The following is an 18,944-nucleotide window of genomic DNA, read 5'->3' as shown; positions in this document are numbered from 1 at the left end:
TATTTTCGCCTAAACAATGATGTATCTATTGTCATCTCCTGAAATATATGTTATTGTCATCTCCTGAAAGATATGTTCCCGGATTCTGTGATACATCTGGGATGCCAACGACTGCTTATATTGTAATGATAAACCATTCGATAGTCGTCCGAAGCGCGGCTGTGAGATAACCTCGTTCAATCTAGGGCGCTTTATTTAAAGTGTTTCCTTGACGATTAAATAAAATGAGTTTGTCAACGATGCGATGTTACACTGGGTCGAGACTCGTAGAATATCTCATCGTTGTGTTCTGACGTAGACATTATCGAACAGGCAGTTTTTCGTGGCTTTCTTCCCGTCACCTTTCATGGTGAAGAAATGTTGATATCCTAAACTAACAATACCTATGTGAAGTTGCTATCAGACACGCACTTTTGCTTATATTATCTTCGGCAGTTTCTGACTGAAACATTCCTGATTAAGAAGTATTTTTGTATGTCACATTAATGGAACTATATCTTTTTAAGATTTGTTGACATGCCGAGAGACACTGAAAATCCCAAGAGTCCCAAGGAGATGACTAAAATGGCTGACGAGCTGGCGTAGCTTCGAACAAGTTTAAAGGACCAAGATGTCTGGATTTAGAATCAGGAAAAGGAAGCTCCAAAATCTGTCATGATGGTTTCAGGCAGACGTCTGGGCAGATTTAGGGGGCGGCTAGAGAAAGCAAGCGATCCGTCGGTCTCAGACTGGATTGCAGATGTCAGAAGCCATGCCGACGCCAGAAAAAAAGACCAAGCAAGAGATGGGAGCACATATTGTGGATAATTTGGCAGGAAAGGCCAAACAGGAGATCCTTGGTAGAGGAGATGACCCGAATGACAACCCTGAGGAAATCCTGAAATTCCTGCTTAAGGTACTTGGAGATGATGATCAACTTCCCTATCCCCTGCACGAAGGGGCTGATGACATCGTCATCTGTTCTTTTAACATGGTTGAACTGGTCGATCGCATGGTTGAGTTGGATCAAACACTCAAAGCAACAACAGACACCCTAAAGGGTCGCTTTGCAGAGACTGTTAAACAAAGGAGGACAAAAGAGGGTACTGAGAAGATTAAACATCGAGATCCCAAGTTTGACCTTCTTCGATTTAGTTAGGGACCCAAAGGATGAAAGCAAAAGATTGAGAAAGCAAGAAGTTACAGGAGTTTTGGGTTCTAATGTCCTCAGGGATATGAAATTAAGCACTCCTACAGAAAACTTCCCTAAAGACTGGCAGACCGTTTTGCCCCTCTACGAAGACGTCTGTGCAGGGAGAAAGAACAATGATGTAGGTAGAGTCAGGGAAGGGGGCAGAGCACCTGTACTACTCCGCGCACAATCCATCATTGAGGGGAGCTGTAGGCAGATCAAAGAGTCTTGTAAGCTATTGTGGATGAACTTGATGCGGACTCATTGCTAAAGGTTTAGCCATCGGCCCATCATTTGTGAAAGTATCAAGTTTAGGTTGCATCCCAGTACAAGTCACCAACTTCAGCAACAGCATCTTGTATCTCAAGCCAAGAACCCAAGCCAAGCCACACTTAAGCATGCTTCCTTGGAGCCACAGTTCGAAATTGTCAACATCAGCAACAATGAAATTTAAGTCAGGAATGTCAAGGAGGACCTGGTAAAAAAGGAAATATCAAAAATCTTATTGAAAAGATGGATCTAGGAAAGAACATCAGTGACCACCAGTGTCATGAAAAGTTGTCTGAAGTTATTTTCAAACATCACAACACCTTTAGCTCAAGTGATGAAGACATTGGATTTTGCGATGCAGTTCAGCAAAGATCGTAACCCTGGATGAAATCCCAGTCAAGGCCATAGACGGATTCCTCCCCAGCAATGGGAAGAAGTCCGGAAATATATCGCAAAAGCACTAGTTAATGGCATCACAAGGGTATCTTCAAGTCCTTATGCATCACCAGTGGTCCTGGTTCGCGAGAGAAATGGAAAGCTGAGGAATTGCTGTGACTACCGCGCTTTAAATGCGAAGACACGCAAAGATGCCTATCCTCTGCCCGGGATTGATGAAGCATTAGATGTTTTGAAGGGTGCTGAGAACCTGACTGCAGACTGGATCTGGCGCGTGGTTTCAACTAGATTCCAGTTGCTGAGGGAGACATCGAAAAGACTGCCCTCAGGATAGGTACTAGCGGACTATATGAAAATACCAGGATGCCCTTTGGACTAACCGGTGCACCAGCAACATTCATTCGCCTCGTGGACAAGATCTTCAGTATTAATATAATACATGGACCCAGAGAACGACTTTGTCCAGCTTTTACACCTACAAAACATGTGTTAGTTTCGGATATTCAGAAGTATACGACTGTGTTTGAATGAGGGTGCAACAGGGAAGCCCTTTCAAAAGGAGAGTTATCGCACTTCAGGACACAAATACCACCCATTAATGCCTTCAGTGAGATTGAAACATTCTGACTATTTGTGGCTGAAACAAAGATTGTTTAAATGGCTGGAATTATATTTGGCTGGACTGTCAGTTTGCTCGAGTCTAGTGTCCCTTTAAGCGCTCGCTTTCCGCTACCTAACATACCAGGCCAGATCAATGATGCCTTCATTACGTTAACGGGTCATTGCAGCTCGCGCAGGTCCGTGGCTATGACTTGACCCCGAGGCAACATACTTATCATATGTTTGTGTCGGCCTACATTGTGTCCAGCATGGCGGACAAGACAACTCCTTACTTTGACACTATCGTCGTCGGATGCGGAGGAATCGGTAGCGCAGCAGTATTTTGGTTGTCAAAGACATCCTCCTCAGGTATGCATCCTATAGAATGCTGTGCACATTTTACCTGTGACGCCAAACATATATGTACTCTAACAGTAGGTATTAATATAGTAGAGGTTGCTATCTAGGTCAAGACGAGTCATTCCTGTATAGGTCGATAAAATACCTGGAATACTTTGCACAGCAATGGCAGGAATCATTCTTCGTGTGGATATCTAGTGTGTAGCCGAGAGCCGCGATGGGGTCAAACAGTCTTACATGACCTCACATTACGGCCGAGAACACAACCTTCATAAATCATATTCAGACTGTGGGGGATGATTACCGTCGTATTTTTCTGAGATTTAAAAAAAAAAAAAAAATTCCGTAGGTTTGTGACTGAACAGTTTATATCGATGTACTCCGTGATAATTTCCCGAGCTATACACGTACTAGTCATAATTTTATTACAACAACTTGAGTTAATAACAGGCCGGTAACCAGTTCACTTCATGTTTCCACGGTATGGAGCTGACATGTTGACATGGTGTGTGCATGGGCTATATTTCTATATGCACATGCACTTTTAATCCGGAACAGAGCGTGAAATGTAATCGGTGAGATGGCCCGAGTGAGATGTGCAGACATCCGGCAAACCATACTGACTGCGGATAATCATACATCGAGGAAAGAAATGTGTGTATCTCTGTATAGATTTCGCGAATGGCTTTGTTATCATGTTGCGTCCTAGATATTCGGTATTCTATTCTCAACGTCGTCACTGCCATAACTGAGTCGTAATTACCTCTGTGAAGACTGGCATGTGGACACAGTAGGGTGGGTTCAAGTAGCTAGGTATATGACTAAGGGTGCAGAATAATTGCCAGTTGGGGGAGCGCCTATTCAGGTCAGGTTAACCAGCTGGCTGTCGGGGGCGGTCGGGTAGCCTAGTGGTTAAAACGTTGGCTCATCACGCCGAAGAACCGGGTTCTATTCCCGACATGGGTACAATGTGTGAAGCCAATTTCTGGTGTCCCCCACCGTGTTATTGCGTCAATATTGCTAAAAGCGGCGTAAAATCAAACTCACTCACTCCAAGTTCACTAACTCACTCCAAGTCCAGGGCAAAGACATTGCCTCTTCGTCTGCCCTTTGTTGTCAGTTACTATGATAATATCTATACTGTACATGTCTGGTATTCAGACTGCACCTGTGTGTACATCCGCGTGTAGGATACACCTGCTTGCTGGTCATGACTTACTTGCAGAGTTGGAATCACGGCTCGACTTATTACCATTATTGATTGTATTTGTTGATGTCGAAGTTCGTCTTAACTCTGAGCTGATTGCCGTCGACATACAGTCTGACAATTATATGCCGGTTTCTGTTAATATATTTTATATTCAAGTCGTTGCTTGACGAAACTAAACTAAAGATGACGTTATTGTCTCAATATCGGTGCAGAACAGTCAACATGATTGTATCTGAAAGAAATCGCCCTTCAATTGCCAGCAATATAGTGACTATACTGTCGATACAACCTCTAATAGTAGTGGGGGGCACGGGTGGCGCCGCATTTCACTGTGCAGAGTTACGTCCCTTGGGAACGCCAGGAACCTTTGGTTGTGGGTTCGAATTCCGGTTCGCCCCAATGATGTTTCTAGGTTTGTCAGTACCATACCCGTTTTCGTTGGTTTATCCAAACTGATGAACGCCTGAGACCTGCATCATTTCTGGCTTGCCTCCCAAATTAAACTTACAACAGTGATACAACTGCAATACTGTCTACGGCGTTAAACCAAACTCACTCACTCATTCGTTCTAACAGTGTTAGCAGCATTGCATTATTCCCCTACACGCAGACATACATTTTTAAGTTGCCCCAGTGATCACTCAATGTGTTTACGAAAAGGGTAAGCATGTCGTATTCTATCGGTAGCACCCGCCACTGGCATAATATGCATAAATGGTAAGCGTTTGTTTGTTGCCACCGCAAGAACATCTTGCATGTTTCTACCTACCTTGTCCAATATATATTGAGACATCTGTCAGGTCGTTTTGAAATTAGAATAAAAACTTGGAGTGGATTTATGATGGATTAAGATTTTGAAGTTTGGATTGGGAGGTTAAAACATTTGCATTCCGATTGTATTTCAGTTTTGGGTTTGGAACAGTTTGAACTTGGACATGAGAGAGGCGGTTCACAGGATGTTTCTCGAGTTATGTGAGTACAAGATCTCTAACTTATTTCAGCTCTGTATTGCTTTACTTCATATGTACTCTCTCCCAAAAATATAGGGGATAAAGAAATATAAATGCAATGATCAGTCGTCGGAAGAAAGATCAGCTTTGAAAAATGACTGAAAGAGATAGAACGGTTTCGGAACCAAAACCTAATGCCCCAACACGCCCCGGATATTGCAATGTTGACCATGCAATTCCTCTGGGCACGTAGGCAGAGTGTCATTCTCGATTTTGACACGTCAGTCAAAGATCTTCAAATCGCTATGATTTTCATAATCAACAGAATCGCGTAAGCTCTTGCTTCACGGACAGACAGTTTATTCAGTAATTTTGCCATCAGGGCCCATAGTACAATGCAGATTGGATATTAAGATTTGTCACGTTACATACATGATTAGATTTTAAATCAATATACATATTCCTTGTTATAAAGACATGTTTTAAGAATACAGAAACAGCATGAATCCTATCAGGATTTTCAGAGGTTAGTAGATTTATCATTAACTGACGGTCGTTAAAAATACCTTGCAACATGGGGAGAAATTTGTACCTTAAATTAGAATACGTTTCACATATTAGTAAGACATGGTATTTATCCTCTACTTCTCCGGATGAACAGTTTGTACAAATAGAGTTCACAATATCACTGTCTTTGGACCTGCGACATATATTTACATTAAAATTTACTATAAGCTCTGATTAAACTTTTATCATTTAAACAAGTTAAATATCTTTCAGTTTGTAACAATGATTTTATTGGTAATTGCTAAGATAAAGTGATTCAGAAATACTTTGGTGCCACTGTTGAAAAAAAATAACTGTGGATCTCCCACATCTTTGGAAATCCGTACATATTAAAAGCCACTAACAAATAATAGATATCTCACATCTGAAACCTAATTATTTTTTTCCATTATCATCAAGCACCTTTAACATTTTGTAACACTGATATGGGTATCTATCAGGCATAATTCAGGCATCATTCTAAGTAACTTAATCCAATACTTAATTACCCTTAATTGGCTGGCCACAAAAATTATTACTACGGCCTGTTTCACCAAGGATTGACAAACTTACCAACACCTAGAAAACATTTGAAATATGAAGTGTAAACTTTTTCAACTGCAGCATAATACTTAGCACCCCATATTCCAGAACCACACAAAAGTATAGGCATAATTTTGCCTCCTTAAATGGTACATGCGGTGAAAAAAGATACACGACTATTTTTCCTGAATAAATTATAAAGAGGCATACTGGTTTTCAACGCTCATTGCTTACATGCCATAGACCATGACAAGCTAGAAAACATAAGTCCTAAGTATGTATAGTAAGTGACTACACTCAAGGCAGACGAACCAAGAAACCACTTTTCATGTTTTGCAACAATACCACCTTTCCTAAAAACTACAACTACTGGTTTTATTCAGATTTACTTCAAGGCTCCATTTTGAACAGTAACTCTGACATTTGACTGTTTTTGCAAACCGTTTACAGAATAGGAAAAAAGTACAACATCATCAGCAAAGAGAAGGAGCATAATGTCCATTATTTCTTGTATAACAAATATCCCATGTTGAGAACTATTTTGCAGCTCTTAAGCAAGTTCATTTATGAAAAAATATAACAACAACGGACTTAAAACACAACCTTGTCGTACACCGGAGGATGTTGTAAAGCAGTCCGTACGTTCATTATGGACCTTTATACATGCGCTGACTGATGCATACAAGTACAGACATTTTACCATGACCTTGCTTTACTGCAGTATTTGTGATCAGATTGGGGATGCGTCGACTACAAGGTGATGGACGCCTACGAGCAACTGGCATGCTTGAAATTGGTAGAATTCATCGAGAAGTAGCAAACATGTTCAATGTGTCTCAGTCTGTAATTTGCAGACTTTGGATCGGGCTTCTGCAAAAACAAACTGAATGATTGGCCTCGCACAGGGCGCCATAGGTCCCTTAAACAAGGCTTACAAAATCGAGCCCAAAATCAAATCGCTTTTCACTTGTGCCAGACCACCGCTGATCAAGCTACTGACCAGACGATTAGAAAATGTCAGCATGAAACCAATATATCCGCATGCTCGACGACCACTCGTTGTACCTTTTAACACATCGACAAATCCTAACCAGACGCCAATGGTGTTTAGAGCGTAGACACAGGGGGAACTAGCGATGGTCTCGTGTAATAAGAAAGAAAATATATGGATGTCAACTTCTTTATTATGAGGAACAAAACGTTTCGGAGTATATGTTTACTCCTTCATATATTCTCACTTCTAAATGCCCTTCAAACACCTGTCTCGTGTAATGTTCACAGTTGATTCACTCTGCACTTTCTGGAGGCGTGCTAACGAACGTCATGTGAAGTCAACGCAGGGCAGCAAATTTGGGACTGTGCTGATATGGGACGGGATCACTATGACGGACAGAACGCCACTGCATATTGTCCATGGAAGGGTCACTCAGCGAGAGATAGCCAGTATGCTCAATGTGTCTTCTGGAACAGATTTCTGCAGAAAGAACATGCAATGATCGGCCCCGCACAAGGCCATCAAAAGTCAGCAACAAGTCCAGGATGGATTAATCAGAAACCAGGCTTTAAGAAATCGAGCCCAATCAGCCAATCAAATAGCTGTTCACTTGCGCTAAGCCACCAGAGTTCAAGTAGCAGACCAGACAATTAGAAATGATTTGCATGCACCTAATCAACAGCTCGTCAACGTAAGACAACAAGAGAGAATTGGGGGTGTATCTGTAATGATATGGGGCAGGATCACTATGACTGCCAGAACGCCACTGCATACTGTCCATGGATGGGTCGCTTGACAGTTCTACTGAGGCAACATACTGTCGCCAAAAGTGGTGCCGTTTGCGCGATAAACAGGTCCACCTTTTGTCTTCCAATACGACAATGATCGTGCCCACCGTGCAATATCGTAACTGACTATCTCCAGCAGCAAAACATCACCAGAATGCAAAGGCCAGATCTCCCAGTCCTGACTTTTCCCAAACAGAGCACATCTGGGACATCCGCTCCGAACTGGAGTGGATAAGACTCCCTCTAATTTTCATTGGGAGATTGATTCGGACCTTGCCACGCCCTACAAACGAATTTGTGACCAATCATTGGACATTACCCATAACTGATCAAGTCATCTCAAACGTTCTTTTTTTACTATACCCCTGTCGTCTTTCTTGGTTGTTTGCACCCTCACAACACACCGCCAACATCCATTATCATCACTCGAGACGTCTTTGTATTTCTGTAACCATCTGTTATTCTCGAACATACCCTACTTATTTGATAGTAAGTTCCGGGGAAAGCAACCAATGCGAGTGGGTATGCTTGAAGGCAAACAACTAGAACCAAACCAGGTCAATTTGACTATAACAAAATGGAGCCAAGGTGAGTTTGACAGTCAGCGAATCGGAATCGAGAAAAAGTGATATGATTTGAAAGAAACAAATCAGAGCCAGTATGCACATATAACTTAAACGAACTCAGTCAAATTATGACCATAACTAAAGGTAGTCATCAAGTTGTACGAAATAGCTGCAAGATCTGAAGTAAGACGGGCATTAATGAGCGACATTGTTCACTTTCCAACACAAGTCAGTACAAAATCTTGATTGGAGGCATGTAGCAAAAACATTTTGAGTAGGCAGTGTAGTACCCTGTGTTTTTCTTATTCCTTCAACCTAATCGTTTGTAGAAGGAGCTCTCGATGTTTACCATTCAGACCTCTTCACAGTGGACGTCGCGGTTCCTGATTGGGAGTTAAAACTGTTATTTGGTGTATATCCTTTATCTACATTTATTGTAATGCACCTCCCTGAAAATCAATACAGCAGACTTAACGGCTAATTTGACACTCCTTTCCACCCGGAGCAGAAAATATACCTAGTCGTAACAGTCGAACAGTAGAAAATCATGATTCATTCCGTAAACCTATTCAGACGACCATGAAATGCGAATATATCAGCATAACAATGTACAGCTGTCACAAACCACATTGTTCCACAAATAAAATACATATTTTACCATGAATCAGTACAAAGGTATTTATGTGCGAACAGATGTTTCACTGTAAATGCAATGTTGTGACTAATTGGTTTATTATGTTTTATTTATAGTCGCCATGGTTACCACGATGAAACATACAGTCGCCTCATCCCTCATGCCTACAGCGCGTAAGTTACATGTGTTATTTAATTCAATAATCACAGGTTTGTGGAGATTGTATACAAAACAAGCATGGACCAATTATCTGGAATTGAAACTTGCAACAAGAAGGATTTCGCAACACACACGAGTGAGTCAGAATTTAGGGTCACATATGAACTATTGCAGCAATATCCTTGTTCAAAGAAGTCACGTCGGCATCATTTCGAATTCAAAGAAAATGTGACCAATAAATGTATTATGGTTGTGTTAGATTAAAAACTGTGGTCAAAGGAAACAAAATAACGTGTAACATATCACATATTTGTATTTAAATGTAGTATGAAAACATTAAAACAACAAACTATTTTACCACGATACAAGACAAACCCGCCTTTCAAAATAGAGATTTATGACGATGCTGAGTATGAATCTGAGGCCACACATTTGTAAATGTAGATTTTGTGAAAATGAATTTTCCTTTCTGAATTTTCTTTTTTCATCCCGCCGATATACTGATAGCATCGTGCAACAAGATACTATTTTTAAAACAAGTACCTTTTATTAATAGTCTTGCATTAATGTTTAAAAAACAAACAAGATTTGCGTTTAGAAACGACAAAAGGCTCTATTTGTTTGCAAGGATAATTGTTTTTAGCGATCCGATCAATACATTATTGACACTCCCTGTACCCTGACATCAAGTGATGAACTATTGTATACATTATTGTTATGAGAGAAGGGATGTTTGTCACTCTTCTGACATATTTTTTCGACCTCGAATCTAAACTTCAAACTACTGGCACATGGGCAGGCACAAAGCACTTCAACTGGTAGTTGTGTAAGTACCTTCATTGCCCGTGACATAAACAATGTACAACATCAAGACACGACTGGATTTCGGTTTGCGAGGGATATGAGAGATATGTGTACACGTTGCTTACGAACTTGAATATTTAGCAAGTAATGTTAAGCTCTAAAGTAAGTCCACAATGCAAGTATACGATTTCTTCTTTGAACATTTATAATATGGATTAGATCTTAAAATGGAAATATGATCTGTTGTTTAGTGATTGGCTTGAAAACCTGCTTGACTAGGCGTTGTTATGGTTCAAAATTAACCTGGAACTGATGATGGATAAAAAGATCTGAGAGAGACATCCTCCAAGACAGGCTATTCCTGAATGGTTGTGAACGTCATTTGTGTATTATTAAATAGTTTGAGGTAGTGGTCCATCACAATATGCAATGATATTTGGATCATTTCATTTAGTATCATATCAGGTCAAGACTTTTTCTTGTTCAGCCTTGTGACTTTGTACTCCTGAAATACTGAAGTTGTCATAAATGTAACATGGGAGTTTTGTTGTTTCTTTACTTGATATGATGTATAGCTGCAGTGTTTCGCTTGATTCTTCAGGTTCGCATTGCTTAAAGCAACAGCTGTGTTGCAGGCTCTCCTCCCTCAAAATCATTTTAATTTTTTTAATACCCCGACCTCTAGTGGAGGAGAATTCTAAAATAAATCCCACATATTTTCCTGTACAAAATCCGTAATGTAAGTTAAGAAAGTGTGGCCTTAAGCACAGAAAAATAAATTGGATTATGGTGGTAATTTGAAAATAATACATAACTACATCACTTGACAAACCTGACAATAGTGTAAAACCACTTTCACACACTCACTCAGTATAGGGGCACAAACATGTAACCATGATGCTCACTTCAGATGGGAAGACCTGGAAAGAGAAAGTGGGCTGAACATCATCCATAAAACAGGAGGCTTGCAGCTGGCGAGGAGAGGAGAAGGCGATCACGTGCTACAGACGTATATGGCCGCCATGACCCGAGATAACATCAAGTATGACATCAGATATCAGGAAAAAACATGTAAACACGTGTATTAGAGGAACAAGTACATTTGTCTATCCGGGGGTATCATTATGTAAAAGTATATAATTCTCAGACGCTACCTTGTGCGATGGCAAGTTTGGTAGTGCAGTAGAAAGTGTGTACACTCGTCATGCCTTAGACCTGTGTTTGATCCCACATACTAGCATACGATTGATGTGTATAATTATCAGATACATATCTTGGATTACTATACTTATCAGATACATATCTTAGATTACTATACGTATCAGATACATACCTTTGGTTACAATCCTTATGAGAAACATTTTTTTATATTATTGTTGGGCGGTTAAGGGAGGATTTTATCAAAATTGTGCACCTTGTACTAAAGGCACCAAACATGGCAAACTTATACATTAAACCATTCCGAATACTTCTGGATAGGGAGCCCGTTCAGCAGCGCCCCCTGGTGGTAGAAAGTCTACGTCTAGCTAAAATCTCTCAGGATGCCAATCCATATATAATAATTATCTGGTCAATTTGAGTGATTTATTTAGGAATTATTTCAACAATGCGAAATACAATACAAATCTAGTATGCAGCGCCCCCTGACGGTGGCAAAAACCCAAGATGGCCTAAAAAATGAAATTGTCAAATATCAGTATTATTTTTATTGTCACTATTTCATGCCTTCACCGGTTCATTTGCTTCGGATACGTGTAATGGACATGCATTTCCTGAAGTCACCACTGCCTTTCCGTCACTAGCCGACTCCCTGTCAGATATTTCTGAAAGCACAATGCAGGGTTTGTGGTTCTCATGTATGACAGAACTCGTTGGATGACCCATGAAGCAAGAAGATCTCGGCCAAATGAAAAGATTTCATTCAAACAGAAAGTCCTAAAGCAGCACACCGCAAACACATGCATTGAACTGATATTCCAGGTCATATGTAAGTATGAAGTGAGTTGATATCATAGGGTTCGGGTTCATGGCATTAATGTCAGTATTACGTATACATATCTAAAATAATGGATACAGTTCACTTTATTTTATTAATGAGAAGATGCATTTATTAAATTGTTCTCTAAAACACAGCATTTTAAAAATACAAGGTAGAATATTTCTAAGTAAGCCATTTAACATCTTGGATTTTTGTCTCCACCAGGGGAAGCTGCTTATTGAATTTGAATTATATACAGCAATATTGCAATTAATTATGACTAATTTTTCATGATAATATGTATATTGACCCCATTTGTATGAGATATTGAGTATAGATTGATATCATTACAGATTTCAGCCATGTTGACGGCCATCTTGGATTCTCTACTACCAAGGGGCACTGTTGGATCCAGAAATGTTCGGAATGGCACAAACTTTGATAAGTTTGGTGCTTTTCACCCAAAGTTTCGCCTACACCGATCCACGATAACTATACATGTCAGATATATGTTTTGGATCAATATACTTATCAGATGCATGTTTTAACACATCTTGAACTTTAAACCCATAGACCTTTCCCAATGGATAACAACAAAATGAGTGACATATGTATATGTCATCTACATTTAGCTAAATTGCATTACATTTATTTAAATACTACAGCTTCACGGCGAAACTGTAGTTCATGCTCAAACTTTATGGTTATCAGATTTGATCGCCTGACAAATACGGAGTTGATGCGGCGTTTTCCTCAGTTCAATCTGGCGTCAAACGTTGAGGGATTTCACGTGAAGGATTCTGGGATAGTCGACGCCGCTCTGGCAAACGCAGCTCACATTCAGTTAGCCCGGGGTAATGGGGCAACTATCATAGACAGGTGCCCCGTCACGAGACTTCACAGGGCTAATAACGGTAACGTCGTGGTAAGTATCATCATTGTAATTGCTATGGCTCCGTCGTCTAAGGCGCTGCAATTCGCTGTGAAGATCTACGTCACTTAAGCGTGCCAAAAATCTATGATCATGGGTTCGAATCCCTGATATACCCGATTATGTTTATAGGTTTGTCAGCACCATACCCATGCTCGTGGGTTTCACCAAAGTGGTAAATTTCTGACATCTGCAACACTTTGGACATTATTTTCCTCTCACGTCAAGCTGACACGGTCTGATATAACTGAAATACTGTCCAAATGGCGTTAAAACTCACACATTCATTCATTGTAAGTGCGACCTTGACCTTAACGTATCAACGACAGTTTTAAGTTAAACTCAACTCAGTGGTCTGTATATCCTGCGTCACGTGCACGTCACAGTTGACTGTGTTCGCACTTTGAATTAGATGACACCGAAAAGCAAAAGATACTTCATCGAAAATAAATGTGAACTTGCAGTGATAAATTTGTCCTTTCATGACTACAAAACTGAATCAAGATGATTTCTCTGTTGGAATGTGCATCTCGCTTAGTATGATGATTGGTCAGCGTAATTGTCTCTTCAGCTTTTTGTAATAATGTAATTCACACACCCTTGTTATAAAAGTAATGTCATTTTGGAGAGACATTTACATAGGTCAGAGTTGGACTGTTTGCCAATCTACTTCCACAATATTTAGGTCTGCTTATCTTAATCAGCTGTCACAAGCAACGCTTTGGGGAATAAGTATTATTTCATACCAAAACGGTGTCATTGGGTGTACGGGAATTACGAAATGAACGTTCGCGCACACCTTTCGACTGAACATATCAAATTCTATCCATCGAGCGTTCATTCCAGGCGCTGCTTATTCCCCAACGGGGCCTACAGAATCTTACATCACACTATTATTTAGCGTCTCAATGTTTAACTGGACATTTCAAGACTGGTGCCGTATGAAGAATGGAAAATCCCATTGCAACGTATAAGGTCACATGGTATTTTAGATCTTTCAGCCTTAGGGTTATGTTTGATGGCTTCCTTTTAAGCACAGCCATTAGATAAAAGATGACCATGGCACTTGGTTAACAGGTTCACACAACGAAGGGCGTGTTCGAGTGCCGGAAGGTGGTGGTGACGGCAGGGGGGTGGCTCAACTCGGTCGTGGGGACAATCGGCGTCTACGTCCCCGTCACCGTCACACAGGAGCAGGTGACGTACTACGCCACGCCGCATATGAAGGAGTTCACGAAAGACAGGTAGTTACATACCATCACCTACCATCACTGCCATGCTTTAGTTCATGAATTGAATTACGGGTGCTTTTGTTAGATTCATATTATCTTACTTATCTATAAACACACACGGTGGTACATGAGGAATACAAGACATATTCATCACATAATTATAGTTACAGATTAAACTAGGATATATAGGCAATGTGCTATTTCTGTAGAGAACGCTTAACACTTCTCTTCTTAAGATTAACTTAAGATTTCCAAACTTGTAATATATATTAGTTTCTATTAATAGTTGTATGATAATAATGATCGAATTAGGAACACATTATAACCGGTAGTGAAGTATGTAAGTAAATGTGACGACCGCCAACGATCTCGAAGGACGATAGGGACGTTGGGAAACTTAAATTTGACGTTTTGGATCAGTAGTTCGTTGTGCGGCCGGGCGGTCGGGTAGCCAAGTGGTTAAAACGTTCGCTCTTCACGTCGAAGACTCGGGTTCGATTCCCCACAAGGGTACAATGTGTGAAGCCCATTTCTGGTGTCCCCCGGCATGATATTGCTGAAATATTGCGAAAAGCGTAAAACCATAGTCACTCACTCGCAATGCCGCCACGATTTGTAAAAATACATTCATTCTCTCGACGAGGCATTCTGCATGGAGATGTCATCAATGTTATAAAATGTTAAAGCAACTTGATGAAAATGGTAAACATGAATGAGCTTCACAAATTACATACATGTTATTTGCATATGTTTCAGATGAAAAGGTATTTTTATATTTCTTTGAGCAAAGAATTAAGACATTTATTCACACAGCATCCATTATGTATCTCAATTTCTTAGCAATTAGTCTCGTTTAAAATCTTATGAGGCTGAATTATATACCCTCCATGACTGTACAGAAGTCAAACAAAGTCGGATTACAACTCAAATTCAGGAACAACATATTATGTTTTGAATTGTGGAAGTACATAACTCTACTCAGAACCTTATCAGTAACACAATGCTGCCTTCTTAGGGTGAGAGACATAACAGCAATAAGTTTGATTATCTTCCCTAAGAACCTATCAATGCATCCCACACAGTATGTGGCCTTCGCCTCTTGTAGAAATACAAAATACGGGACGTTTTGTGTCTCGGGGCCACCTATCAGTAATGTGAATCATTATTCGCACCTATTGTCACGTTGTTCATATACTTTAGATTTGAATTAAGCTATGGCACAATATCGTGATATATACATGCACTTGTAACTGATCTATATGAACGATGGATCCGAACTAAAAACACCAAAAAGTCAATAACGATACAGCCAAGACTACAGTGACAGTAGCATCAAGATTTGTCAGTTACAGTTCTTGCTACAAGCGTACAACACTTTTAGAGGGTTTTCAGATTTTCTGGTTGTTTGGGATCAGATGACGTATTTTTCCATTATTAGCGATAAAGTAGAATAATTCAATCACCATGAACCAGAATTGTCAAAACACCGAAAATTAAAAAATGCCAGTCACCGTGAAGCAGTATTGTACAATCACGGTGAAGCAGAATTATCCAGTCAACGTAAAACAGAATTATCCCATCAACGTGATTGAAAATTATCCAAAATGTGGGCGCCTACACGGATGTAACGACTGAACACATTTAATACAAATAAATAAGAAACAGGGGAACTGTTCACATCTTTCTTTTTACTTATGTGCAGGTTTCCGGTATGGTGTTTCCACGGGCCCCGTTACGACATTTACGCCCTCCCCATCCATGGCAACACAGGGACAAAGGTCGGCATCGACGCTGGAGGTCACGTGGTCACCGCCGACGCAAGGACGTTTGATCCCGATCCTGTGCGTGAAAAGGCGTGCTCCGATCTCGTCGACGAGATTTGTCCTAAGGTAAATGTATTTTAAATGTCATTTGGGGGATCGAACGTGGCCTTCAGCGTGGCGAGCAAACGCTTTGACAACTGGGCGAACCCACTCGTTCATCATTGATTGCATCTTTCTCTTATACCACCTGTCGTCATTAAGTAGCAGTCCAAATATACATCAACATAAAGGGCGCTGAGTATTGTTATGGTTTAAATGTTTTTCTTTCACAAGGGTGTGCGTGTGCGTGTGCGTGTGCGTGTGCGTGTGCGTGTGCTTATGTATGTATGCGAGTGTAGTGAGGAAATGTACCTTAGTGGTTAAAGCGTTCGCTCGTCAAACCGAAAACCTGGGTTCGCTTCTTGATGGGCTCAATGTGTGAAGACAATTCTATTAATATTGATAAAGGCAAGGTGAAACCAACTCACTTTTGTTGTACTTGACGTTTTAACACATTGTTCATAGTTTGCAGGACCGATCCTAAGCACCAAAACCTGTCTCTACACCATGCCTCCAGACAGACACTTCGTTGTCGACACATGCGCATACAAGGGCTGGTCTGACGTCATCGTTTGTTGTGGAGCTGGACATGCGTACAAGTGAGATATCAACTGTTATCACGTACTATTCATCCGGAGACCTGGGCCATTGTTTTGGGGACACTAATTACTTTATACAAAGAGAAATCAGCATCATCACCATTCTCAATCATCACCACCTCCATCATTCTCAGTCATCACTATCACCATCCTTGTCAATCATCACCATCATCACCATCATTATCGCCATCGCCTTTATCCCAAAACATTTTCTTCTCCTGGTGGATATTTCTGACAATTATTGTCGAATATTTTTTGGAGTTAACTTGTGACATGTATTAACGTTTTATCCAACATTTCCCCCCCTGCGTGAGTGCCTGCGTGTGTGGGCGTGTGTATTTGTGTGTTGTGTGTTTATGTGTGCTTATGTGTGCGTGCATGCGATCGTGCGTGCGTGCATGCTTGCGTGCGTGCGTGCGTGCGTGAGTGTGTGTCGAAAAGCGGTTAAGTTCAAATATCAAATATAATTTTATCAAATTATGTTGGTGCATGTTTATTTCATATTAAAAGCCACTCTGGTGTTTCGTTACGGAGGTATATTTTATATCAATTTCGCAGATGCTTATTTTAATTGTAAATATTGCTTGCTCTTTTCAGATTTGCAAGTATTCTTGGAAAGATCTTGAGCGAACTCGCCGTTGACGGCCGTACCCAGTACGATATCAGTCAGTTCAACATCACCAGAGACGCGATTCAGGATTCCACCTTCAAACCAACGTTTTTCATGGGAGCAGGGGTGGAGGCAAAATTATAATTCTCACCCGATGTGAGGCCAAACTGGGTTTAATGAAATAGGATTCACACAACGAATGGACTTATTAATGAGATGTTCTGATTGATCTTTTTACCTCAAATAGATGGAGCAAATTGTTTTTGATAAATTGATTGGTGATTGTTGTATGAGAATAGGGACGAATAAATCCACAGTCATCTACCTAACACAATCAATACTAAACACGTAGGAGAGAAACACCTCAATGCTGTATATGACGTGGAACTGGTATGGCACTGATAATGACATGATAAAGAAACATCTGTCTGTATCACGTTCCTATGAATGAATAATTATATAGATCTTTCAGTGCGTAGGCAGTGATTGTTTCAGGATGTTCGTGTCTATACAGTGATTGTTTCAGGATGTTCCTGTCTATGCAGTGATTGTTTCAGGATGTTCCTGTTTAAATTGTAATTGCATCAGGGTGTTGCTGTCTAGAACAGTCCAGTAAAAGTTGGGTAAACCCATGAGAGTAAGGATAAGCTGAGAAGGAATTAGTGGAGGTAAATCATTTTATCTGTTGCATAAGATCAAAGATGTTTACGTTTAGAATATGACAATATTTATGCATTGTCCTTAGGAAATGATAAATTGGGCTGACGTGGAAACCATGCATATTTTAGTTCAAGATTTGTTGAAAATTAGTAAACCAATTTATTTGACATGAAACAATTATATTGAGAAGGAAAATGATGTTGAGATGATTAGTTATCTTATTTTTACATAAGGGATGTCAAAGAAAGGGCAAAATATCAACATGGCTTGGGTACAAAATTGTTTAAATTGCAATTTAACAGAGAGTTCACAGCTGATCAAGAAAGTTGAACAGGCAGAGAGGACCAATGGGCAGCAGACGAACTTTGGTGCTGCTCCTTTGAACAGAAAACGAATCTACCGCGAGGTAGAAAATCGCCTCTGTTGGTCAAAGGAACTATTGAACCAGGGACTAAATACTCGCAGCAATTGCTTGGATGCTGTAGGACCATGTCATATGGATAGTGACGTGAAAGAATATACTGTGGATATTTATGTGCTTACTCAGAAACAATAAGTCGAATCTAGGTTCTTGTGACTAAAATGTGTTATTTGTTTTGCCATCCATGTACCTCAATAAATTAGTTTCTCCATACTACTTGGTTCTTTGTTTGGGTAATCCATTTACTTAAGAAGGTCACAGGCAGGACATTAGCAGTGCACTCAACTGTGAACCTTGTTATAAACTGTTGGGGTTATGGGGTTTGGAGAGGATACCGTCCAGACAGTGATTGCAAAATGATGTTCTTGCCTGAACATATTTGTATCAAGATGTTCCTGTCTATAACGTGCTTCCAACAAGATGTTTCAGACAAGGTAATGGTGGCATAGAATGACAATTGTATCCAACAAATGACACCACAGAAGGCTTTAATCCGCTGGAGACAGTTTCGGATTACATTGCACAGTGAAAGAGGCACCAGCACCAGCGACTGAGGTAAGACCGTCCTGGCCCGGTAGTTACACAAGCAAGTCAGTCGTCCCATTATCTGACCCCGACACTACTAAAACCTCTAGGCGTGTTATTAGTTGTGTAAGACAA

General features: G+C 40.4%; 1 protein-coding gene across 2 annotated transcripts; it reads left to right on the top strand.

Annotated features, from left to right (window-relative positions):
- Positions 1 to 2,578: 2,578 nt before the first annotated feature.
- On the top strand, positions 2,579 to 18,497 carry LOC124138888 (monomeric sarcosine oxidase-like). 2 transcript variants are annotated; one of them, XM_046505777.2, is made up of 10 exons: positions 2,579 to 2,806; positions 4,913 to 4,979; positions 9,145 to 9,201; positions 10,902 to 11,033; positions 12,681 to 12,894; positions 13,978 to 14,144; positions 15,835 to 16,021; positions 16,460 to 16,593; positions 17,191 to 17,366; positions 17,409 to 18,497. In XM_046505777.2, the coding sequence occupies exons 1-9, from the start codon at positions 2,677 to 2,679 to the stop codon at positions 17,345 to 17,347; spliced, it is 1,245 nt and encodes a 414-aa protein (XP_046361733.2). In that variant the 5' UTR covers positions 2,579 to 2,676; the 3' UTR covers positions 17,348 to 17,366; positions 17,409 to 18,497. The 2 variants fall into 2 exon arrangements, with proteins under 2 accessions (XP_046361733.2, XP_046361732.2); XM_046505776.2 differs by having other exon boundaries at positions 2,580 to 2,806; positions 17,191 to 18,497.
- The last annotated feature ends 447 nt before the right edge of the window (positions 18,498 to 18,944 follow it).

The sequence above is a fragment of the Haliotis rufescens genome, unplaced genomic scaffold (genome assembly GCF_023055435.1).
Source record: "Haliotis rufescens isolate VD_foot unplaced genomic scaffold, xgHalRufe1.0.p SCAF_19, whole genome shotgun sequence".
NCBI lineage: Eukaryota > Metazoa > Mollusca > Gastropoda > Lepetellida > Haliotidae > Haliotis > Haliotis rufescens.
The sequence above is the reverse complement of the archived record's forward strand: the minus strand, read 5'-3'. Positions and strand labels throughout refer to the sequence as shown.

Coding starts and splice junctions, on each gene's coding strand:
- LOC124138888 (XM_046505777.2), top strand. CDS start 2,677: ATGTTTGTGTCGGCCTACATTGTGTCCAGCATGGCGGACAAGACAACT. Junction 12,895..13,977: donor CTAATAACGGTAACGTCGTG/GTAAGTATCATC, acceptor CTTGGTTAACAG/GTTCACACAACGAAGGGCGT. Junction 16,022..16,459: donor TCGACGAGATTTGTCCTAAG/GTAAATGTATTT, acceptor CATTGTTCATAG/TTTGCAGGACCGATCCTAAG.